A 26,893-nucleotide genomic window follows, 5' to 3' on the forward strand; every position below is an offset into this window, starting at 1 on the left:
ATTAGGCAATGCACCAAACCAATTCCTGTTTTGTGCCTCATTCTATCTGTTCTGGTGTTAGGACAAATTTAATTAGATTGCCTTGATTAATGTTAATGTGGCCAGGTAATAATGATTAGCATTTACTCTGTTAGATACTGAAATGTAATTCTTAAACAGCAATATTTTTAAGAAAGGGAGATGTTCAGAGCGATTCTAAGGTTGCAATCTCTTGCTTAATGATTGAAGTTAACAGTCGACATGGGTAAAAAAGACTTCACAGCTCCTTTTGTTCATTCATAAGAAGGAGGCCTAATTTAGGTAAGTGGCTGCCTGAGTAAAGTTATAACATGTAGCTTGTAAGATTTTGAATTGTGAAGCAAGGAAGGGGGAGTTAGGAAAACTATTTCTTGCACCTACATTGTTCATCATACCATGGATTTACTGTAATATGTTAAATATTAACATGCAATATAATCAGGAAATGTAAAAATATGTAACAAATTAAAGACAAAGATCTGGAGTTGGAACATGTTTAGAACTTAGTCATTCTGTATACTAAGCTGTAGGCAGGGATAAGTTAGAATTCTCTGGTGAAAATGCAATCAATTCACACTTGATAAATCTTAGACATCTGACATGCAATTACTATTGAATCTACTTATGTTATTGATATATTGTTTCAAGGCAGATCCCGCAGCAGAACTGATGGGAAATTTGGCAAGTTGTGAACATGTTTCAGGAAGTTATTCATCATTTCCAAGTTTGTTACTGCTATTGGGGGTTCTGTCAATCAGGTCATTTTTAAAGTTGGAATAGCAAAGGTGTGAGATTATTCAACTAACTTGAAAATGTGCATGTTAAGACAACAGTGCTTTGTTTCCCAGGCTCTTGCTGTTTTTAAGCTCATCCTAGTGCCATGTGCCATAACAAATAACTATTATTGAAGTACACAAAATGCGGTCAAATATGGACAAAATATTCTGTTCAAAGGAACCCCCATTTCTTTGAGAGAGGAAGCTTTTTTGCTTAATTTTTAAGAGTTCCAGTAATTTTTTAGGCAAATTAATTTACTGGCTATATTTAAATTAGAAAATCATGCAATAAATTACATAAATATGTTGTTATATATGTGTACTATAATTCCTTCAAGAATATTCCAAAGAAAATATGGATTTTAATTATTTATTCATTCAAATGCTTGGTTTCATCCTCTACATTAAACTCAGGTGAACGTCCAATTTTTATTCACATTGTAAATTGTTTAAAAAGTTACCTCAAAAATGATATCTTCTCATGTTTGGCTTACAGCCGTTGTATATACTTTAATACAATTCACTTCTCCGCCACATTAATGGCACTGTAGTTATTGGATGCTGGAGACTTCCTGAAAATGGTTAGGTGACTGCAAGTTTTCAGAAAAGAGGCATTTTCTTGCTATTGAAATCACCAGATCTTTGTGAGGAGCTCTTTTTTTTGAAATAGTGAACATTTTTGCCACTTTGCTAATTCCTTATTCAAGTTCTCCAGAAAAAAAACAATTCAATTTATGAACTAAAATTCAGTACCTTGCTCTGTTAGCTTCTCGTGTCACGTCCCATGCCCAAGTGATAAAATTTTGACTGAGGTAGGAGACAATAGATTCAGCACACAGTAGTTGGGAACAGAATACGTTTGTAAGAACACTGTCATCATGATGGAGGTAGATGGCGAGTAGCTTTCTCTGATAAAAAAAAGTACAAATTATTAATCTTAAAACTGCAAATATGAGTTACTCTGCATTGCAAATTGCAGATATACGCAGCGGAAAATGTGAGTTAATTCACTTACGTACACAAAACAGAAGAGCAATAATTTTTTTTTAAAAATGAGAGAAATTGGGCAGTGTAGATGCTCAAAGTTTCAAGGCTTGCTTGTACACAAAAGCTAATTATAAAGGATACTGGAAATACCACAGCTGCAATGTTGTCTTTTGGTCTACTGAAATGTAGTGGAGTAAAGATTCATTAAACTGCTTTGAGGAATATAAAATTTGATTCTTGAGGAAAGTTAGGTAGATGAGGCCAATATTCTCTAGAAATCTCATTAAAACTGACATGTGGATGCTTACCCTGACTAAGCAATTTAGATCTCAGCACCATAATTTTACAACAAAGATTATGCTGTTTGGGGTTGAAGTAAGGAAACATTTCTTTTCCCCCCATTCACAGTAAATCTTTTAAATTCTCCAGCTTGAAGGGTTGTGTAAGCCAAGTCATTGAGTTTGTTCAATATAGAGAATGACAGATTTCTGGCTATTAAGGGATTTTGGAATAATACAAAAATGCCATTGTAAAAGATTAGCTATGATCCTGATGAATGGCAGAACAGGCTCAAGAGCAATTCCTACCTCCTATATTCAAGAGGGATTTCAATAACTTTAGAAATTTAGCATTTCCATTCCCAACAGACCAATTCTGCTCCTATCTGTTCTTGAGTAACTGACTGGTATTCTGACAAAAATATTACTGAGAAATGGGAGTAGTTAGGGAAGCAGTTTGTGGGATTCAGTTTGTTCTCTGTTGATGCTGATCATTGGAGTTCCAGTTGAAACTAGAGCTCAAAAATGAGAAGGAAGAAATAGGAGGTAGAAAATGGCAGTAACTTTCCACAGTACCAGCTACATTGAACAGATAATCCTTCACAATTTCAGACACCTTCCACATGATACCATTACCAAAAGCACCCTGATATGCCCCTTGTAGCATTAAAAAGGAATAATCCATCTAATACTTCTTTCTAAGAAAATGCAATATGTGCTTTCTTTTTCCACAAGCAGAGACTGACGTATACCTTTAGTGTATCTATCTATCTATCAAACTGTGATCTCCAAACACAGAATGTGTGACTGCTTTGTGGAACACATTTTTGATTAGGTATGACCACAAACTTCCAGTTACTGACTTTAATCCTCTGTAGCGTTCTTGTTCTGTCACCACTGTCCTCTAACCCCCAACTTTGTTCCAATTAAAAAAAACACAAAACTGAGGAAACAGTATCCCAGTTTCTGACAAGGTTGATTACTACCTCCTATATTCAAGAGGGATTTCAATAACTTTAGAAATTTAGCATTTCCATTCCCAACTCTAGCATTCATTCCACATTCCTCCCATAATTTCAGACCCCTAATCTGCATTTATACCTCCCCCACACTGCCTTTATGTACCCTTGTCCTATTCCTATTTTGTTTCACCTTGCAACATTTAATCTTCCTGCCTTCCATCACAAACCTGGCCCTTTGTTCCTTCTATCCTTGCCCACCACCTTTAAATTTTTCAACCAGCTTTAGGAAGAATTATCAATATGACACATCATCTTCTAATTTTCTCTCCATAAATGCTGCCTGACGTAACAAAATTTTCCAGTATTTTGCTTTTATTTCATATTTCCAGCATCCACAGTAATTTGTGATTGTATTAATTTGTGTTGTGATATCCTGTGTAGCATCATACAACAGTATGTAGTTCTTGCATTAATAGGTGTTTTACAGAATACATTAACTGTAACAGATACTGTTATAAAGCTTCCAAATACCATATTACACAGAGCAAGTTTGTGCACATCAGTCACATTTCAAATTATTAAATAGATGAAGTTCACAAAATTCTTGGGAGTAATGGAACACAGACAAAACACAACCTTTGAGCAATACCAATCCCAGCACAATTTCATTCAAAATTAAAGTCTGTCCTATTAATTTTGAGACTTTAAATGGTTCAAAAATTCTGCATATTATTTCACATATTCTGCAGAAAATCCCCACATGGCTGGCAACATCACAGATCTTTGCTTCCTTGGTTTCAAAAGGTAATGTTCCTCCCCAAACTGAGATATAGGAAATAGATATTTGTCTTACTTTATGCAGTGATTTGTTCAGTTTCTCTTGAAAATGGGATATTAATATTTAATTTTATGATGGAATATTGAAAAATTGTAATTAGTTTGCTGAGAAATATCATACTTGAACCTAGATTATACTTGGATCAAGCCTTTTTAAAAAAATGCAGACTAATTCTGCTAATTAGCAAATTGTTATACCATAACCTGTTTAAATCAATCATTGATCAATTTAATGTTAGCAAAAATAGCAATTCAATTTCAAAATAAGGGCCTCTGATGCATGAAATTATATCAAAAAAATTTATTGAATATGGTTACATAGTATTATTATAATAGTAATTATAAACAACACGTATGGTGAACTACAATTGTATTAATTGTTTTCGGCAATATTTGATGAAAGAACATTTTATATGAGCTTAAGGAGAGCCAACATACCCTGAAAAGGAACTATTTGAATTGCATTTCAGAAAATCATAGAGCACAGAGGAATGCAAATCAGGTTTGCCAGCTCATACAAATGATTCTGTGCCCTGGCTCTGCAGCTTATAAAATTGACTTCCACAAGTAACATCAAGAGTAGTCATAATATGGGGAAACACAGAGCAGTCAATTTTAATATAGGAAAATGACATAAACACCATTGAAAAAGCGATTAGCCAGATGAACTCTGTTAGTTGAGGGATGAGTTTTAGCTAGCATAATAGAACTCCCTTGGTTTTTAATCAGATGGTGGCAAACATATTTCTGCGTAGACTGGCCTTGAAATCGATCTTTCACAGAGACACAGAAAAACTACAGCACCGTACAGGTCCTTCGGCCCACAATGCAGTACCGAACATGTCCTCACTTAGGAATTACTTAAGGTTACCCATAGCCCTCCATTTTTCTAAGCTCCATGTACCTATCCAGGAGTCTCTTGAAAGACCCTATCGTATCCACCTCCACCACCGTAGCCAGCAGCCCATTCCATGCACTCACCACTCTCTGCGTAAAAAACTTACCCATGACATCTCCTCTTTACCTACTTCCAAGCACTTTAAAATTGTGCCCTGTCATGTTAGCCATTTCAGCCCTGGGAAAAAGTCTCTGACTATCCACACGATCAATGCCTCTCATCATTTTATACACCTCTATCAGGACACCTCTCATCCTTCGTAGCTCCAAGGAGAAAAAGCCAAGTTCACTCAACCTTTTCTCATAAGGCACGCTCCCCAATCCAGGTAACATCTTTGTAAATCTCCTCTGCACCCTTTCTATGGCTTCCACATCCTTCCTGTAGTAAGGTGACCAGAACTGAGCACAATACTCCAAGTGGGGTCTGACCAAGGTCCTATATAGCTGTGACATTACCTCTTGGCTCTTAAGCTAAATCCTACGATCGATAAAGGCCAATGCACCATATGCTTTCTTAACCACAGAGTCAACCTGCACAGCAGCTTTGAGTGTCCTATGGACCCGGACCCCTAGATCCCTCTGATCCTCCACACTGCCAAGAATCTTAACATTAATACTATATTCTGCCATCATATTTGCCCTACCAAAATGAACCACCTCACACTTATCTGGGTTGAACCCCATCTGCCACTTCTCAGCCCAGTTTTGCATCCTATCGATGTCCCACTGTAACCTCTGACAGCCCTCCACACTATCCACAACATCCCCAACCTTTGTGTCATCAGCAAATTTACTAACCCATCCCTCCACTTTCTCATCCAGGTCATTTATAAATATCATGAAGAGAAGGGGTCCCAGAACAGATCCCTGAGGCACACCAGTGGTCACCGACTTCCCTGCAGAATATGACCTGTTTACAATCACACTTTGCCTTCTGTGGGCAAGCCAGTTCTGGATCCACAAAGCAATATCCCCTTGGATCCCATGCCTCCTTACTTTCTCAATAAGCCGTGCAGGGGTACCTTGTCAAATGCCTTGCTGAAATCCATATACACTACATCTACTGCTCTACCTTCATCAATGTGTTTAGTCACATCCTCAAAAAATTCAATCAGGCTCGTAAGGCACGACCTGCCTTTGACAAAGCCATGCTGACTATTCCTAATCATATTATGCCTCTCCAAATGTTCATAAATCCTGCCTCTCAGGATCTTCTCCATCAACTTACCAACGACTGAAGTAAGACTCACTGGTCTATAATTTCCTGGGTTATCTCTAATGCTTTTCTTGAATAAGAGAACAACATCTGCAACCCTCCAATCCCCCGGAACCTCTCCCATCCCCACTGATGATGCAAAGACCATTGCCAGAGGCTCAGCATTCTCCTCCCTCGCCTCCCACAGTAGCTTGGGGTACATCTCATCCAGTCCTGGAAACATAACCAACTGGATGTTTTCCAAAAGCTCCAGCACATCCTCTTTCTTAATGTCTATATGCTCAAGTTTTTCAATCCGCTGTAAGTCATCCCTACAATGACCAAGATCCTTTTCCGTAGTGAATACTGAAGCAAAGTATTCACTATGTATCTCTGCTATCTCCTCTGGTTCCATACACACTTCTCTATTGTCACACTCATTTGGTCCTATTCTTTCACATCTTATCCTCTTGCTCTTCATATACTTTTGGGGTGTTCCTTAATCCTGCTCACCAAGGCCTTCTCATGCCCCTTCTGGCTCTCCTTAAGCTCCTTCCTGCTAGCCTTACAATCTTCTAAATCTCTATCGTTACCCAGTTTTTTGAACCTTTTGTAAGCTTTTCTTTTCTTCTTGACTAAATTTTCAACAGCCTTTGTACACCACAGTTCCTGTACCCTACCATCCTTTTCCTGTCTCATTGTAATGTACCTATGCAGAACGCCACACAAATATCCCCTGAACATTTGCCATATTTCTGCCGTACATTTCCCTGAGAATACTTGTTCTCAATTTATGCTTCCAAGTTCCTGTCTGATAGCTTCATATTTGCCCTTACTCCAATTAAATGCTTTCCTAACTAGTCTGTTCCTATCCCTCTCCAATGCTATGGTAAAGTAGATAGAATTGTGATCATTATCTCCAAAATGCTCTCCCATTGAGAGACCTGACACCTGACCAGGTTCATTTCCCAATACCAGATCAAGTACAGCCTCTCCTCTTGTAGGCTTATCTACATATTGTGTCAGGAAACCTTCCTGAACACACCTAACAAACTCCACCCCATCTCAACCCCTTGCTCTAGGGGGATGCCAATCAATATTTGGGAAATTAAAATCTCCCATCACGACAACTCTGTTATTATTACACCTTTCCAAAATCTGTCTCCCTATCTGCTCCTCGATGTCCCTGTTACTATTGGGTGGTATATAAAAAACACACAATAGAGTTATTGACTCCTTCTTATTTCTAACTTCCACCCACAGAGACTCAGTAGACAATCCGTCCATGACTTCCTCCTTTTCTGCAGCCGTGACACTATCTCTGATCAGCAGTGCCATGTCCCACCTCTTTTGCCTCCCTCCCTGTACTTTCTGAAACATCTAAAGCCTGGCACTCGAAGTAACCATTCCTGCCCCTGAGCCATTCAAGTGTCTGTAATGGCCTCAACATCATAGCTCCAAGTACTGATCCACGGCCTAAGCTCATCTGCTTTGTTCATGATGCATCTTGCATTAAAAATGGACACATCTCAAACCATCGGTCTGAGTGCATCCCTTCTCTATCACCTGCCAGTCCTCCCTCTCGCATTGTCTCCAAGCTTTCTCTATTTGTGAGCCTACAGCCCTTCCTCCGTGTCTTCAGTTTGGTTCCCCCCTCCCAGCAATTCTAATTTAAACTCTCCCCAATAGCCTTAGCAAACCTCCCTGCCAGGATATTGGTCTCCCTCGGATTCAAGTGCAACTCTTCCTTTTTGTACAGGTTACGCCTGCCCCAAAAGAGGTCCAATGATCCAGAAATCTGAATCCCTGCCCCCTGCTCCAATACCTCAGCCACACATTTATCCTCCACTTCACTTTATTCCTATACTCACTGTCACATGGCACAGGTAGTCACCCCGAGATTACTACCTTTGAGGTCCTGCTTGTCAACTTCCTTCCCAACTCCCTGTAGTCTGTTTTCAGGACCTCCTCCCTTTTCCTACCTATGTCGTTGGGACCAGTATGCATCACGACCTCTGGCTGTTCACCTTCCCACTTCAGGATATCGTGGACACGATCAGAAACATCCCAGACCCTGGCACCTGGGAGGCAAACTACCATCGCGTTTCTTTCCTGTGTCCACAGAATCACCTGTCTGACCCCCTAACTATAGATTCCCCTATTATTGCTACCTTCTTCCTTTCCCTACCCTTCTCAGCCACAGGGCCAGACTCTGTGCCAGAGGTGCAGCCATTGTTGCTTCCCCCAGGTAGGCCATCTCCCCCCCCCCCAGCAGTACTCAAACAGGAGTACTTATTATTAAGGGGGGGCAGCCACAGGGGTACTCTCTAGTATCTGCCTTTTGCCCTTCCCTCTCCTGACTGTTATCCATTTATCATTCTCCCAAGGCCAAAAGAATCCTCCCCCCCATCACTATAACAATACAATAGTACTCTAATGCAGTACAAGACAGGTGCTCAACTTTTAAAGCAAGGCTTGAAACCACAACCTTTTGACCCAGAGCAGGGAGTTCAACCAGACAGCCAAGACTAGTATCCATTAACCATTTACCACAGAGTAATATTTTATACAAAAATGGGACATAAAATGAATATGCTAAATTTTTATTAGATGTTTATAAAACCAGTCTGCAAAACAGACTTTTTTGTTGGCAATAATGCAAATATCCACATGAAAATGACTACATAAGTATGAAGAAAGGCACTCAAAAGTAACATTTGGTTCGTTACCTATTAGTAGTTTTCAGTGTAAATGCAACAAACCCTTCTACCCAAATAAAAACATGAAGTCTTTTTCCCTGCTGAAACAATATCTAATTAGGATACAAAAACAACATATTGATAGCTCTGTGGCGTTTTAATTAAAAAGAGAGAGAAGACAGCCCCAGCCTGTCCTGTTGCTCATCCATTCTACATTTCAAAGCCCAGTGTGCAATATCCAGGTTACTCCACTAGAATCCCTGCTATTGTATAAAGGTTGTTAGAGAAGGAGGGCAAGGCTATGTTTACTCAATGATTAGGCTTCAGAATAAGCTTCTAGCTCCTAGAGAGACAGCTACCCACTCATTCATTGGGCCAATTCAAAAGCCTTGAGAGATTAAACAGCCATGCTGAGCAGGCAACCAAATACAGGCACAGAAAAAGAAATAAAATTCTTTAAAAACTCTTAGATGACTTCATTATTTTCTGCATACGAAACTTTAAGACAGTGTTTAGTTAGTGAAAAACCCACATTGACCTCTTCTAAACCTTTAATCTGTTCTTTGTAGCACTGTTGCTTTGTGGCAAGCGGATGGTTTTCTTTCTCTCCTTTCTCTAGAAGCTATTAGAAAAGGTCTTGTGAAACTGTCACATAACTTAGATATATTCTCATTTCAGCTTCTCACCCATCAAATACTTTAGAAGAAAAAGAAACAGTGCTTACTTACGCTGCATTTAGGATGATCCCAATGCATTTTTACTGCTAGTAGTGAAAAAAATGATCTGGTACAAGAACTTTTTTCATTTGAATGGAGAAGTCTGGTTTAATGCTGAATGTCAGGTCATCATTTTAATTTATTGTCACCAGAAGATATAGTGATTTGGAAAAAAAATTGGATACCATCACATTGTAAGCTTTTCTACTCCAAAGAAATCCTACAGTTAAAAAGCAGTTTCCATGTAGAGTGCATGCACTACAAAACTACTGATGCAGCCAAGTTCAAAATGTGGCAAATACAGCTTCATTTATTAAGTTAAAACAGGGAGGTTTACAAACAGCAAGCACATTCATTTTGCACAATCATTTACAGTATTTCAACAAAATTGGAATTTGGTTTTCTAAACACACAATATTCTAGATTATTTGCAAAGAACAAGTTTTTATTTTCCATTAATTCCAATTATTGTCAGGAGCCTCAGGTTTTATTCTTTAAGAGAATATTATCTTGAGTTTCTAAACATTTGGGGGATATGGTGGTTAGATTGTATATACTATAGTTTCATTTATTGCTACAACAAATTCTGGTCTCACGTTGGAATGTCAAGAAGCTGGAATACAAGGGAGAAGACTTTATTTCTATGTTTCAGAGAAACTAAATCCAGTAGTCAACTTTCTTCTTTAAAAATACATCAGAGGATTCAAAAAGCAACTCTCAACCAAGAAACCACTTTGCAGCTGATAGTGGCAGCCAGTTTGTATGGGTTTTCCGATGTCATATCAAAGAGGTAAGGTGGCCACCTCTATACCAAAACTCCAACATATAAGAGAGCTTCCACTTACTCTTACTCATAAAATGGCAATGGTAAAGGCTTCAGAGAGCACACAGCAAAGTGCCAGCATAAAAGCAGCAGGGACTTAATGGACTGAAAGCTCCTCTTTGTGCTGTAATGATTGTGAGAGAAACTATGTAAATAACAGGGTTTTAAAATTCTCTGTATTTTAAGGTTAAATGAGCACAGATACTTTTCTGGGGCCAGGGTGAAAATAATCATCGCAATGAAGTAACGGGATACATATCAAGAGAAATGGTGCAGGGGAATATATAATGATGATGAAACACACACTTGCAGATCTGTTGATGTATTGAGTAAAGATGATATTTAGTTGAAAGAACTATCAATAGGAGATTGTAATTTTTTGCGGCTGACAGTATTGGTTTAACATCGATCTCTTCATCACCTTTATTTTATTCTGCTCTTTCCTCCTCCATTCAATTTTTATTGCTTACCAAAGTTCAACACCATTTAGCACATTGGGTACAGTATAACTTGGGAGACTAGTCATTCCTAATTGTGTGATACCTTGGTATGCCCAAGAAACTGAATGACATCAATAATAATTTAAAACAGAGTGAGATTTTCCAAAGGGACTTGGATGTCTTTTTACATAAATTGCTAAAAGAAAATATGCATTACAGTTAGGAAGGCAAACGTAATATCGTCTTTTAATGCAAGCAGTTTTGAATACTGATATAGGGATGCTTTACTGTAACCAGATCCTCTTCCCAGACCCTCACTCAGGATTGAGGACTTCTTCCTTATATTCCAGTTTTGTCAGAATCAGAATCAGGCTTAATATCACCGGTATATAAGACCATAAGACAAAGGAGCAGAAGTCGGCCATTCGACCCATCGAGTCTGCTCCGCCATTTTATCATGAGCTGATCCATTCTCCCATTTAGTCCCACTCCCCCGCCTTCTCACTATAACCTTTGATGCCCTGGCTACTCAGATACCTATCAATCTCTGCCTAAAATACACCCAATGACTTGATCTCCACTGCTGCCTTCACTACATTTCAATGTTTGTTCGTTATGTGCTGTGTTGTAAGAGGTAGGCAATCATGGTCTATGATCATGATTGTTCTTGGCAAATGTTTTGACCTTCTGGGCAGTGTCTTTACAAGGCGGTCGACCCCAGCCATTATCAAAACTCTTCAGAGATTACCTGGTGTCAGTGGTCACATAACCAGGTCTTGGGATATGTACCAGTTGCTTATAAGACCATCCACCACCTGCTCCCATGGCTTCACGTGACCCTGATTGGGGTGCTAAGCAGATGTGATACCTTGCCCGAGGGCGACCTGCAGGCTAGTGAAGGGAAGGAGCACCTTTCACCTCCTTTGGTAGAGATGTATCTCCATCCCGTCACTCTATGTTTTAATGTACATGTGATAAATAAATCTGAATAGTCCAACATTTCCCTTGGGGAAAAAAAAATCATAATCCTCTCAGAAATATTATCCCACTGATTCTGCAAAGCTCTACAATCTGCAGTTATCCAAGAAGCATTCACACACCAAACAAGAGATATTAACCTTTGCGTTCTGCACTAAATAAAAATCAAATTACTGACACAAATTAAACTTGTCCATAGAACATTTTGTTCACATCCAATTAATGAAAGCAGCATAAATTTGGGGAAATCTGTATCCCTTGCCACAAAAGGTATTTGTTAAATTGTGTAACTTGCATTTTAAAATAATAAATACAAGACATTCTGCAAATGCTGGAAATCCAGAGCAACACACACAAAATGCTGGAGGAACCCAGCAGGTTAGGCAGCTACTATGGACAGGAACAAACAGCCGATGCTTCAGGCCGAGACCCTTCATCAGTACTGGAAAGAGGGAAGAACCCATAAGTATAGTGGGGGAAAGAGGGGAAGGAAGACAAGCTGGCAGGTGATAAGTGAGACCAGATGAGGGGGAAGGCAGGTGTGTGCGGGAGGGGAGATGAAATGAGGAGCTATTGATTTGCAGCAAAAGTACATTGCAATACATAGTCATAACTATGTATTGTTAAGCATCTATGAAAAAATAACTAGTGCAAAAGGAGAGGAAAAAATAGTGATAAAGTGTTCATGAGTTCATTGTCCATTCAGAAATCAGATGGCATAGAAACATGAAATATTGAATGTGTGTTTCCAGGATCCTGTACTTCCTTCTTAATGGTAGCGATGAGAACAGGGCATGTCCTGAGTGCTGGGGGTCCTTAATGATGAATGCTGCCTTTTGGAGGCATCGCCCTTTGAAGGTTTCCTGGATGCTGGAATGCTAGTGTCCATGATGAAGCTGACTGAGATTACAAGTTTCTGCACCTTTTTTTTGGTCCTACGCAGTGGCCTATCCACACAAGATGGTGATGCAATCAATTAGAATGTGCTCTCCACGGTACACCTAGAAACTTGAGAGCATCTTTGCTGACATACCAATTCTCCTCAAACTCTAAATGAAATAATGCGCTGTCAATATATTGGGCCAGGGTTTGGAGCTTTTTGATTAAAAGTGAGGGTATGATTGTGTTGAACAAAGAGTTGTCGTCAATAATTTGCAGCCTGATGTAAGTACTACTGTTGTCCAGGTTATCCAAGGCTGAGTGGAGAGCCAGTGAGATTGCATTCATTGTAGATCTATTGTGGTGTTAGGGGAATTGCAGTGGTCCAGGTCCTTCCTTAGGCAGGAGTTTATTCTAGTCACGACCAACCTCTCAAAGCACTTCAACACAGTAGATGTGAGTGCCACTGGGCAATAGCCATTGAAGCAGCTCCCCTGTTCTTCTTTAGCACTGGTATGACTGTCGCCCTTTTGAATCAGGTGGAAATCTCCGACTGTAGCAGTGAGAGATTGAGGGTGTCCTTGAACACTTCTGCCATTTGGATGCACAGGCTTTCAGAGCTCTACCAGGTACAACATCAGGACCTGACAGCTTGTGAGGATTCACCCTCGTAAAAGATGTTCTGACATTGGCATCCAATCTTATGTAGTTCTGGCTCACCAGTCTTGAATGCCACAAACCTAGCCCTCAGCAAGCTACAAATCTCCTGGTCATCCATGGCTTTTGATTTGGATACGTCTGGTATGTTGTTGAAGGCACACACTCATCCACACAGGTTTTAATGAAGTTGGTGACAACTGTGGCATTTTCATTCAGACTCAAAGATGAGTCCTAGAATATTGTGCATTCAACCAACTCAAAGCAGTCCTGTAAGCGCTTCTCCACCTTCCTTGACCATAACTTCTTGGTCCTCACCAATGGTCTTTAGTCTCTGCCTAGGAGCTGCGATAGAAGTAGGGCCAAGTGATCAGACTTTCCAAAGTGCAGGTGTGGGATGGCACGGTAAGTGTTCTTGATGGTGGGATAACTGTGGTCAAGTGTGTTGTTTCCCCTGGTTCCCCAGGTGATATGTTGGTGGTAGTTGTTCAGAGACATCTTCCAGCTGGCCTGGTTGAAAACCAGGTTTTGTGTCTTCAGAGGGAGCTGATGAGGCACTGGGAACTGCAGTTTGCAACTAACAAGGTTGGCAAATGGGAAATCCGTAAAATGGTGCATATTTGGACTTCTGTATGCCCTGATGCATGGCTGAACACTTACTTCGCTGTGAGTCTAGTGTTATCCACATGAAATTCAACATAGTCAACAGACAGCAACTTTTCATTAATCGGCCAAAGGCTGTAATGGTGCATTGGGGCCAGTGCTGAATTTCATCATTGATTGCTATCTTTACTGAGAAGTGCTCCCAACCAATAGAAAGGCTGCATCATTTCCACAAACCTTCTCTGGCCACAATGTTTCAACTTGCCTCCAACAACTTTCTATGGAAGAGCAGCTGATCTTCATAGCTACTAATATCGTGCTGGTGACCAACAGTGACATTTTGCCAACAGCTCACAAAGCTACTAGATACTCTCCTAGATACAGTATATTTCTTCTCCTGGTTCAAGAGCCTGATGGTTTAAGTGGTAGTAAGTGTTCCTGAACCTGGGGATGTGAGTCCTGACGTTCCTGTACCTCCTTCCTGATGGCAGCAGCAAGAAAAAAGTGTGATCTGGGTGTTGGGGGTCTCCGATGATGGATGCTGCTTTCCTGCAACAACTCTCCATATTGATGTTCTCAATGATGGGGAGGGCTTTACCCATGATGGACTGGGCCACGTCCACTACCTTTTGTCGATTTTTCCATTCAAAAGCATTGGTATTTCCACACTAAGTTGTGATGCAGCCAATCAATATACTTTACAGTATACATCGATAGAAGTTTGTCAAACTTTTAGATGTCATGCCAATTTTACGCAAACTTCTCAGAAGTAGAGGTGCTGCCGTGCATTCTTCATAATTGCATTCACATGCTGGGCCAAGGACAGGTCTCCTAAAATGATGATACCAACAAATTTAAAGTTGCTGATCCTCTCCACCTCTGATCCTCCGATGAAGACTGGCTTATAGACCTCCGGTTTCCCCCTCCTGAGGTCAACAATCAGCTTCTTGGCCTTGCTGACATTCAGTGAGAGCTTATTCCATGCAGCCAGATTTTCAATCCCCCTCCTATATGCTAATTCGTCACAACCTTTCATTCGGCAGAGAAGATATTGTTGCAACAAATATGGGAGAAATATATATCCATACCTTTATATATTTATTCATACCATATAATCATGAAATACACTCTCAATCATGTAGTGCAGTCTCTGGATGTGGGCATAAATGTACAAAACTCTTAACTGAAGAGCTAATATTGTTGCCAACTGAGATGCAGCTACCACAAGGCTAGAAAAAACAGAAAACATAGAAAACCTATAGCACAATACAGGCCCTTCGACCCACAAAGCTGTGCCGAACATGTCCTTACCTTAAAAATTACCTAGGGTTACACATAACCCTCAATATTTCTGAGCTCCATGTACCTGTCCAGGAGGCTCTTAAAAGACCCTATCATATCTGCGTCCACCACCATCGCAGGCCGCCCATTCCATGCACTCACCACTCTCTGCGTAAAAAAAACTTACCCCTGACATCTCCTCTGTACCTACTTCCAAGCACCTTAAAACTGTGCCCTCTCGTGCCAGCCATTTCAGCCCTGGGAAAAAGCCTCTGACTATCCACACAATCAAAAACTCTCATCATCTTATACACCTCTATCAGGTTACCTCTCATTCTTGGTTGCTCCAAGGAAAAAAGGCCAAGTTCACACAACCTATTCTCATAAGACATGCTCCTCAATCCAAGCAACATCCTTGGAAATCTCCTCTGCACCCTTTCTATGGTTTCCACATCCTTCCTACAGTGAGGCGACCAGAACTGAGCACAGTACTCCAAGTGGGGTCTGATCAGTGCCCTATATAGCTGCAACATTACTTCTCGGCTCCTACACTCAATCCCAAGATTAATGAAGGCCAATGCACCGTATGCTTTCTTAACTGCAGAGTCAACCTGCGCAGCAGCTTTGAGTGTCCTCTGGACTCGAACCCCAAGATCCCTCTGATCCTCCACACTGCCAAGAGTCTTACCATTAATACTATATTCTGTCATCATATTTGACCTACCAAAATGAACCACCTCACACTTATCTGGGTTGAACTCCATCTGCCACTTCTCGGCCCATTTTTTGCATCCTATCAATGTCCCGCTGTAACTTCTGACAGCCCTCCAACACTATCCACAACACCTCCAACTTTTGTTTCATCAGCAAATTTACTAACCCATCCCTCCACTTCCTCATCCAGGTCATTTATAAAAATCACAAAGAAAAGGGGTCCCAGAACAGATCCTTGAGGCACACCACTGGTCACCGACCTCCATGCAGAATATGACATGTCTAAAACCACTCTTTGCCTTTTGTGGGCAAGCCAGTTCTGGATCCACAAAGCAATGTCCCCTTGGATCCCATGCCTCCTTACTTTCTCAAAATGCCTTGCTGAAATCCATATACACTACATCTACTGATCTACCTTCATCAATGTGTTTAGAATGAATTATTTCACACCTACGTTCATTATTAAAGTATCAAGCAGATTTATTAAACACAGAAAATGTAAAGAACACAATAACTAAACTTCACTTTAAAAATTATCTATTGCTAAACTATTCTTTTACAGTTTTATAAAAATTCTTTAATCTTAACTGTGATTTTGTCACATTTTATGGGGAAATTTATAACTTTGATCCTACTATGATGAGAAAATTTTGTGAAGGGGAAGAAGAACCAAATAAGTGAGGATAGTGATGGGCAGCCAGCAAATGTCAACTTCTCATACAATGACAACATAATATGCTCATAACACACTAATTCTAACCATAGATCTTTGGAATGAGGGAGGAAATTGGAGTTCCCGGAGGAAACTCACGTGGCCATGAGAAGAATGTACAAACTTCATACAGACAGCAGCAGGAATTGAACCATGATCTTACAGCTGATGCTGCAATAGCATTGTGCCAACCATCATGCTGTCATGCTGCCCAAAGATAACTATCAGCCTTGAGCTCATCTTCAAAGAAAGTTCCTTCTCTCAATTGATGCATGGGATCTAGCTTTTCACAACATACCTCTTCAGGTCCCTCAAAATTTCCATAATGGTTATGTAACTACTACCAATGTACTGAGAGCTTTTTATTGATATATTGGTTAAGGAATCAGAGTTCTACAATTAACTCATCCAATTCCTCTTCCTCCCAAAATTCTGTTATCTATAAATATCCTACAAAAAAAGGAAGAGTAATCATTTGTTAACTTTATTGTACTGCTGCCATTAAGTTAACAAATTTGATGACATATGCCGCTAATATTAAACCTGATCCTGGTCATTTCCCATGAAAAGGAGGATCTACAAACCCTAACAGATTGACGGGACAACGCATTAACTGGTGTAACATTCCCAAGGGATGCCCCTGAATCATCTGTTATGCCACTCAGAAATCAGACGAAATGTCAAGCTTCCTGATGTTGAACATATCAATTGAGTTCAGTCAAAAAGGCAAATGATGGAAAAATAAGCTCCTAGCACAGAAGGCCTGGCAGTGTTCATGACATGTCCTACATTTTCCACCATCCACATCTCTATGATTGGGTGTTGCTCAAACCAGGAAATAAACTTAAGTCATGACAAAGATTTGAATCAAGTTCTTGCCCCATTTTGTACTCACTCACATTCTATCTCAATCATTTTCTTATATTTACCTCTTACCCAGACAACTGCAAACTCCAGCACTTCCCTATGCAAAATAAAATTGGTAATATTATTTGCTCATCTACAGTAACATACTAGCTATGACACTAAACACTCTGAAAGCAAGCTTAATTACAAGGAATAGATATCAGTTGATTATCTGGTTATATAAGGTTGCCTAGGTAATAGCTGTAGCACCCAGGAGTTTCACCTTTCATAACCAAAATGAAATTCTCTCATGGCAAACCCAAAACAGGCAAACATTCTCAGAAGAACAGGATCTCAAATCTATCAGTTCATCATACATATCTACTACCAAACCTACAAATCACTGTAAACTATCAAATATTGCGAATTATTTGCAGTATCCTTCAAAGAAATTTATAAATTCACCCCATTTCCCAGATCATTGACAATGAAATAAGTCAATACAAATAGATTAATTATTTTCCATTCCCCAAATACACTGGCAATTGTTTTTGTTATCTATGTGCTTAATAACAAATAAAAATGAATAAAAAAGATGTTCAATCTACAATGAATAATATTTTTACTTTCTTATACTGCTATCTGCGTCAGAGTTTTACATTCATGGTTACAGCATGGAAACAGCTCAACTCATCCATGCTATCCAAGATGCCCATCTATACTAATACCACTTGCCTGTGCTTGGCCCATATAACTCTTGTCAGAACAGGTTGGCAATACCAATTCTCCCACTAACCTTGCCCCTTTGGCCCGGTTAGTCACTCCTCCTCATTCTGTCTCTGGTCTGGTTTCCCCAGTAGTTCACATATTTTGCCCTCCCATTCTGCAGTTCTTAGGAGTTTGCCATTTACACACCCCAACAGTAAAACAATCGCTACCTTGGCTAATCAAAACAATCCCCTCAGTTAAGGTGCTCTACTGGTTTATAACTCAGAAAAATAGAGATTCTGGACACAGGCATTCCTAATAGTTTCATTTATTTTCACGCACACCGTTACATCAATTTGTAGACAGCAGAACAGCACCAAAGGACCTGAGGGCCAGTTTAGGGCATCCTAAAATAATGCCTGGGTTAGTGGGAGCAGGCACACTATCCCCTACACAGGCAGATTTAAACCCTCAGTATGGCTTTGCTGAGAGGTGTGGAGGTTGGATTTGACAGTTGGTGAATAGTTATATTGGAAAGTTAATGACAAAGTGTGTCATGGAGAAAGCCTCCGTATATTTGTAAATTTTTGTACATGTTCATTTTTATTTGTCTATTTGTAAATTTTTTTTTTCACAACTTCTGCCTTTTTTTTCACCTGGCACTAAAAAAACCGCTTGTACTAATGTACTGTTGCAGCTTACCATCTGTTTTTATTTCCCACTGGTGACCCTTGTTGAGCACACTTACCCACACCTGATAGCAAGGTGTGACAACCCCTAAACCTTTCCTACATAATTGTCCAAATGTCATTGCAATGTTGTATTTGGAACTGCCTCAATGAGCTCATTACATAAACCGAATACCCTCTGGGTGGAAAAATGTCCCTCAGTTAAGCTTTAAACGTCTCCTCCTCATCTTAAAGTTATTCCCTGTGGTGTTAGATCCCGTCCCTCCCAATCCTGGGAAAAAGACTGTGACCATCTACCTTACCTCTGCCTCTCCTAATCTATGATGTCTATATGGGTCAATCCTTGGCCTACTTTGTTCCAGGGAAAACGGCTTCAACGTATCCAATAACTCTTTATAACTCAAGTTAACAAATTTCACAACACATGCCAGTTATTATTCTGACCTCCAAGTTTAGGAAATATTCCTGTTAATCTTTTCTGCATCCTTTCTAGTTTAATCATATCCTTCCTATAGCATGGTGATTGGAATGGCAAACAATACTCCAAGTGTAGTCTTAGCAAAAATTTATACAACTGGAACATGACATCCCAACTCCTAAATCATAAGCCTTCTTCACCACTCAGAATGCCCATATCACCTGGCAAGGCCATATCTTTTCCCAATGCATGTCCTGGACTACTTTAACACCCCAAAGCTTGTTCAGGTTAAATACCATCTGTAATGCCTTTACACACATGCCCAGTTAATCTATCCTGTTGTAACCTTCTTCACTGTCTGCAATAATGACTTCAGTGTGTTCAGTAAGCTTACTAATCATGTCGCTTATATTCTCTTCCAAATCATTACTATATTTTAAAACAATAAAGGATCCAGCACCGATCACTGTGACACACCACTAGTTACAGGTCCCCAATCCAAAAAGCAACCATCCACTTTCATCTTCTACTTCCTACCAAATGCAAATAAATTCTGTCTCTCAGAATTTCTTTCAGTAATTTCCCAATCAGATATATTGGCTTGTGGTTTCTAACTTGCCTTTCTTAAATAAAGGCACAACATTAGCCATCCTCTGATCTTCCAGTACCTCACCTGTGACTAATGAAGATACAATGATCCTTGCCAAGTGTTGAAGGATCTCTCAGTGCCACACAATGCCAAAGATACAAATACTTAATTTTGAACTACACAGAAAGTCTTTTTTGGTATCAACACTAAAAAGTACATTGTTCAAACTTGACATGATCAAACTCAATTTTCAAAAGACTATCTTGCCTAAAAAAAACCTCAACATATACATCACAATTTTTGATTTTAAAAAATCTTGCAATATTTAAAAATTTGATTCTTTCAGAAGTAGACAATGGTACATTACATATTGTATTTTAAAAAAATAAACATTCCATAAAAATCTCAATCAAAACATTATATTTCTGGGCATTTGTTGGGTTTCAAGGATATAAGATCTTTTTATTAAAAAAAGATAATCAAATGAAAATAGAAAAGATAAAAAACGGTCAACTGGGCCATCACTCTAATCTGTACATAATCAGTTTAAAGCATCCTGATTAGATCAACTGTGAGCAGCATCGTGAGAAAAACTTAATCAAGTCTAGTGTTTTACTTAGCGATTAAGTATATATCAATTGATGGTATTCCAAAATCCTTCGTAATCCAGCCATTCAAATAAACATTTAATGAGTTTAGGTTCAAAAATCCTGACCATGGATTTGGTTAAAACAGATTTCAAGCACCATACTTTTCCTTCCTTTTATGTGACTTAGTAGCTTTAAGATTTTGTTTACTAGAAAAATTACAGAATTTTAAAACTAGCTTACAATGAAAAAGCATTTCAGTGTTTCAAATAATGTGAGACCAATGACATCCTACAGAATTGGCTCATAGTATAATGTTTAAACGTAAACTATGTGGTTAAAAAATTAAGTCATTCTAGGCTTAAACAGCTACTTTTTATAATTTTGGTCTGAAAGATTTTTGCTAAACAAAGCTAACAATTATTTCATCTTAAGCTAAGCACTTGATAGTTTTTGGATTATAAATAGAGAAAGATTGTTTAATTTCTTTATTTTACTCAAACATTTAGAGATGAAGAAATACAAAATATTTCAAAATTAGTTTATTTTCAATCCACCTCCCACCTTCTAGGCTAAAATTTTCTCTCGCATTTAGTATGTCTATTAATATATGTTTGAAGAGAAACTACTTTATGCTTTTTTTGGAAGCATCTGTGATGCTGTCTGTGAAATTGAGTTACAAATCAGCAAATTATATGTTATTTTTCATCTGTAAACTTCGTCTTCCACTTCAAAATATCTTCACCTGCAATTAAAAGCTACACTTATCTGTGCCAGAATAAATTTATGGAATAGTGGAGGAGAAGAGGTGATGGCCAGAGGTAGACAGGAAAAAAGAAATGCTGCCAATTTTTATATGTATTTTGTTGAATGACACAACCTGTTCAAATCATGAGACTGAAATATTCATAGATATTGAGCTAATATCTTGAAAGGTCACTTACATCTCTGGCTTTTCCATAGAATGCTTCTTGAAAGGCAGCCTCAAGTGATCCAATAAAGAATACAGGATGGCAATCACCATATCTATTATTTCACAAAGATAATTAAGTTTGATTCATGCTTAAAAAAGGCACAATAAATGAATAGTTGTTGAAATGAAAACAAGAAATAGGCCATCTGGTTCTGGAAGCACACACCACCAAAAATAATCATTGCAGACTTTTGTAATACCTCACATTTTCTCCATATCTCTTGATTGCCTTTTTGTCCAAAACAAATAAAAGTGATCAGTATCAATCATATATAGTTTTCAAATTCTAAAAAAACTCATATTTCCCTTAGTGAAGAAAGTTTCTTCAATCAGTCCTAAATGGCTGATCCACCATCTAAAGATTATGATCTCTAATTCTAAATATCTCTCAATGTGATCACTTCCCATGAGTTAAAATTCCAACCCCCCCCCCAAAACAATTGGCCCATTTAATCAGATTTGAAGGGGGAAGGCACAAGCACCAATCCAAGTTATTATGACATGCACCCCTCCGTGCCAGCTTCCGAGGTATAGAACCTCTAACTAGCCGGGGTATGTACAGCTGGCACAGCCCCTTTAAAGATTCAGATCGGCAATCATGTTTTGGGCACCAAGGATTGAGCATTTAAGGAGCATCTGAACTGAGGTTTGGTGCTCAATCGTAAGCCTACTCGTGATCTCTAGTGTTCGTTTTCTGTTCAGATTCTCGATCCAGTTTGAAATCATGTCTCAATCCGAGCCTTGGATGCTCCAGCATTTAGGTCCAAGCCATTCTTGTCAAGGACTCTTGTCACACATGTATGAAGCTGTTGTTGAGAATACAGTACATGTTCAGTTTGTTGCAAGTTAAAAGTGGAATTCGCAGTTTGTTTGGATGATTGCTGGACCAGGTACTCATTTAAAACTTCAATGTCGGGTATTAAGTTATCTTTTTTTGGATGGGAAAAGAAAATAAAAGTGCAATAGTTTCAAAAAGACCATAGGTAAAAAGAGACTGGAAGACAATAAATTAAGAAAAACATGAACAATTTTTTCAAGTGTTACTTATTTACAGAATACTGTTCAAATTTTATTGCATTTGGAACAGCATCCAATAATTCTAATTTTTTTTCTATTTTCTTAACAAGTTGAAATAGCTTATTTTAATTGTGGCATGTAATTTGTAGTAGCAAATGAATAATGTGGAATTTATTCATTCTGCTTACATTTACCCACAAATTACATGCGAGTCAATTTACAGTCAGAGTTCCATACAATCACATGCACTCTACAGAGGATCTGAAGCTTGTGTGAATCTCCTCAATCCAAGACCAAAAGATACGTGGTAGGCACAGTAATGGAACCTGGATATTTAATTCAATGCAAAATTATGCACAGTCAACCAAGCAAAGGAAGAAAGTTTGTTGGAAACTTCAAAACTAAAAATGTAAACAAAAAAGAATTTTTTTTAAAGATTAAAAATCTCCAATACCACTTATTGAAAGAAATGAGGCCTCACAGTCATAAGAATTAATTCTCAATACTAGAATGGCTGCTTATTCATAATTAATACTTTCTAATGTTAAAAATTCAATTACTCTTGAATGGGAAAGCCCTAAATTTTTCAGGCATGTTCAGTGGATAAGTACCACTACTTCATACTCTTCATGTGCTTCAGTATTGTGTCTGATCTATGAATGCTTATGGAGTAGCCACATACTGAATGAACAACTTGCAAAAGCTGAAAATCAAGTCTGCCGATGGGGACACTGTTGTGGCTCGATACACTGACCTCTGCCTCCCAGAATCTAGATGTCAGCACTCAAGACACATCTTTATACCACCATCACTGCACCAGCAAACATCGGATTGGTTTTCTGGATGGCACTAGCCTTGTTTCTTCAAGGGATCTTCTTTTCACATCTACTAAAGCATGCAACCCCCAAACCCTTTCGACTCCCACAGTTATTTCAACTAAGTCTCTTCTCACCTTATTTCCTGTAGGGCTCAATTCAATTCCCATATTATTTTCTTAGGCTCTGTCATATTTGTTCTGATGAGAATTTACACACCTGTGCTTCTGAAGTGACTTCCTTCATCCTTAACTGTGAATTCTCTTCAATCATAATTGACATAGTATTCAACTGCAATTCTATTTCATACACTTCTCCTCTCACTATAAATCCTCCCAGCTAGAGCAGATGGCAGTGGAGGTGTATTCATACTGAAGGTTGACAGTTTCCTGATTAGTAAGGGTGTTAAAGGTTATGAGGAGAAGGCAAGGGTTGAGAGAGAATAATAAATCAGTTGTAATCAAATAACAAAGCAGATTTAACGGGCTGAAGAGTCTAGTTCTGCTCCTATGAGCCTTCTGTTTATCCAAATGGAACAGCAATCCATGCACTCCTTCCAATTTAGTAAATTGCAATTTGTGCTTGTAATGCAGTTTCCTCTACTTTAAGGAAACCAACAGAAAATTGGATGAATGCTTGGTAGAACACCTCAGTTCAGTCTGAAAGAGTAACCTTTAGATTCCAGTTGCCAGTTATTGTACATCCCACTCCAATGAATAATTTTAGCCTCTAACAATGTCTGACAAAGTCCATCAGAAGCTCCAGGAACAGGACTTCATCCCAGCTTCGGGGTACAATACCGAAATCAACATGTGAGTTTCTTCTATTTGTGGTAAAACTGACCAATGCGCATGAAAGAATAGGTTTTGCTCTTTTTACAGATGCTACTTCACTGTTTCCACTATTCTCTAATTTCAAATATCTAGTAACAGATGTGTGCTGAACTTCACAGTTTCAGCACATTTTTGCCTACTACTCTCATTCACCTCCACTTTTCCCTCTTCCAGACAGATAAGCTATAATAAGCATGCATTTATTACCTTCTCTTAGATGGCATCAACGGTATTTGAGTCACCTGCACAACCCTGTTCTCCACTCCATCATGGATATTCGCTTTGATTCTTCACCCTTGTCCCTTTCTATAATTTTGGCTTTGTGTCAAACAACAGATTTTCCCTCAATATCAGCAAAACAAAAAAGCTGGTTAGTGACTTCACAAAGTGGGGCTGAGCACACACCCCTGTATTTTTTAATGGCGCTAAAGAGGAGATCAGGGTTTCAAGGATGGCTTCTAGCGTGCTCTAATACAAGATTCTTCAACAGACCTCTTGTATAATAAAGACGAACTCTTGGCCTCACAGTCTACCTCACCATGGCCTTTGCATCATTGTCTAATGGCACTAAACTTTCTCTGCAAATATCACTGTAAAAGAATTCTACATCCTATCATTGTTTTTTTCTTTGGACTTTGGACTACCTATGCAAAATAATGTCTTCCAATGTATCTCGGTACATATGACAATAATAAACCAATTACCAAATAATGCTTATTTTCTCAAATCTCGTTCTAATGAAACATCATCAATCTGAAACAAACCATTTTACTCTTCACAGATGCTGCCTACCAAAACATCTCATTGATTTATTTTTAAGAACACAAGGTGCACAAATTTAGATCACCAACTTACTCTGTTCTTCTTTTGCACTTTCTACATCTTTATTTAGTACTGACATGTTCATAACATTAAGTAATTTATTAGAAAGCTCCAGTCATCGCAGATCCTTCCCACCCATCCATAGACCTCCTAACACATGTATTTAATATTGGCCTGAACTTATCTTTAATGGAAAATGTAACTGTACCTTGAAGAAAATTCTGCAGTAAATTGTAATAAGGCATCTCCCTCATTTTCAGCGTCATCAGGCACTAGCATTGAAATACAAAGGTTAAAGTTAGCCTTTTGGAGATCTGGAACTGTTCACACAGTGCACCTTAATTGTTTTATTCATTGGAATATGTAAGTATATTGGAGGAGAATAGTATTGCATGCAGTAAGGTTATAGTGTTGCACATCATAAGTTAATATTTTATTTATGGTAAATAGATCAAATGAAAGCAAATGAGCCAATGACCTTCTAAGAGTTTATTATTTATTTACTTATAGTTACCGGACAGTTTATACTCATCTGACATGTTCTTATTAAATTTAGTAATGAAATAATGGATCTAAGATTTTAAACACAAATCACATTCACAAATGAAGTGCAACTTAAACAAGAGTTAACAACACAGAAGGGTATATTTATTCCTAAGTACAATATATATATTTCACGTTTCTTTGGTGGTATATATAATTGAATTTAGGATTCGGGATTTTGTAAACATAATGACCATTCAGTTATGCTCTGAGAGTAACAAAAACTGAACAGATTTCACCACCACCACACCTATTACCTTCCTTTCCTTCAGAAAATGGATCAATGATTGATTCACTCATCAACCTGGTCATTATTCAAAAGGAACTCAAACACACTCCCATCCAGTACATACGTAAACTAAGTCTCATTACTGCATATGGTTCTCATCCAACTTTGAACCCTTCCACAGCTACTTCCCACTTTCACTATACTTCAGCCTAATTGCTACCATGGCTTTGTAATACAAGTTTGTTGTGCACTCTTGTCAGGGGTACACCCTCACTGCTGCACAACACCAAAATCCATTGTTCTATTCCCTTTTTTAAAAAGTATTTCCTTGAGCGTCTTTCTCTGCTCTCCACCTCACCTGGTCATATCACCTTCATACTTCGCTCAGGTAACCCACCATCACTCTGATCCTACTTTCTTTTTCCCTTTTCTGGGTAATGCTTAAATTGCATAATCTCTCCTTTCCAAAGTCAATAGCGACCCAAAAGACCTTGCAACTTTCTGCACTCTGCCACCCTCAACCACCGACAAAGTAATCTCTGCCAATTATTTGTTTTTGCTTAGTACAGGTCGACCTTCACTAATCCGGCACCACTGGGACCTGAGGAGGGCCGGATTAGTGAAAATGCCGAATTACAGAAGGATCACATTAAGCATAATCAATGTCGGATTATTGAAGGAACCGGATTACAGGTAGTCGGATTAGTGAAGGTCAACCTGTACCCAAATCCACCTGTAACCTACCCTAGAAAAAAGTTGAAATGCCAAGGCTGTGACACTCCACATGTTCTGACAGTGTTGGAGGCGCTAATTAGATGATCCATTGCTTTACATCACTTTGGATTTCGTTTCCTGTAACAAAATCCTCATCAACTCCTATTCCATTCACTTACTTTAATATAAACTTAACTTTTCATATCTGAAAAAGGGTAATTTGCCTTTGCCTAATTGCTTACATCATACATATTATTCCACTGGGGTTTGGTCTCCTCTGTTGAAATACTTTTTATGATAATTTTGACAAACACAGATAATCCAGACATCTTCTGCACTGTAAATGTCCCTAAATTGTTTTTTGTTCCACCAGATAACTCTGCAACACAAGCCAATAAGTAAATACCAAAAGTGCTTAAAACAAAATAAAACATTTTATTGATATTTTAAAATAATTAAATAAAATAAAAGAGAAAAGGTAAATTATAGGACTCAGCAAAATGTGTTTAATATCATCAACACTAACTTACTCATTGGGGATTTTTTTGATCCAGAAGAAATCATGCCAAAAAGTTCACCATCGTCAACTCCAAACTCAGTAGCATCTTCAAAATCATCTCCTTCGCTGTCACTGACCATGTGAACATCAGTGCACTAA

At 38.6% G+C, this 26,893-nt stretch overlaps 1 protein-coding gene across 2 annotated transcripts in view; it reads right to left on the reverse strand.

The window, feature by feature from the left end:
- Window positions 1-26,893, reverse strand: part of faf1 (Fas (TNFRSF6) associated factor 1) — a 415,765-nt gene that overhangs the window by 112,336 nt on the left and 276,536 nt on the right. For both annotated transcript variants that reach the window (XM_063064333.1, XM_063064334.1), the window contains 4 exons: window positions 26,766-26,889; window positions 24,958-25,021; window positions 21,234-21,315; window positions 1,548-1,702 (listed from right to left, as the gene is read on the reverse strand). In XM_063064333.1, coding sequence (XP_062920403.1) covers window positions 1,548-1,702; window positions 21,234-21,315; window positions 24,958-25,021; window positions 26,766-26,889 — 425 coding nt within the window. The remainder of the gene's footprint in view (window positions 1-1,547; window positions 1,703-21,233; window positions 21,316-24,957; window positions 25,022-26,765; window positions 26,890-26,893) is intronic.

This window comes from Mobula hypostoma, chromosome 12 (genome assembly GCF_963921235.1).
Source record: "Mobula hypostoma chromosome 12, sMobHyp1.1, whole genome shotgun sequence".
Taxonomy (NCBI): Eukaryota; Metazoa; Chordata; class Chondrichthyes; order Myliobatiformes; family Myliobatidae; genus Mobula; species Mobula hypostoma.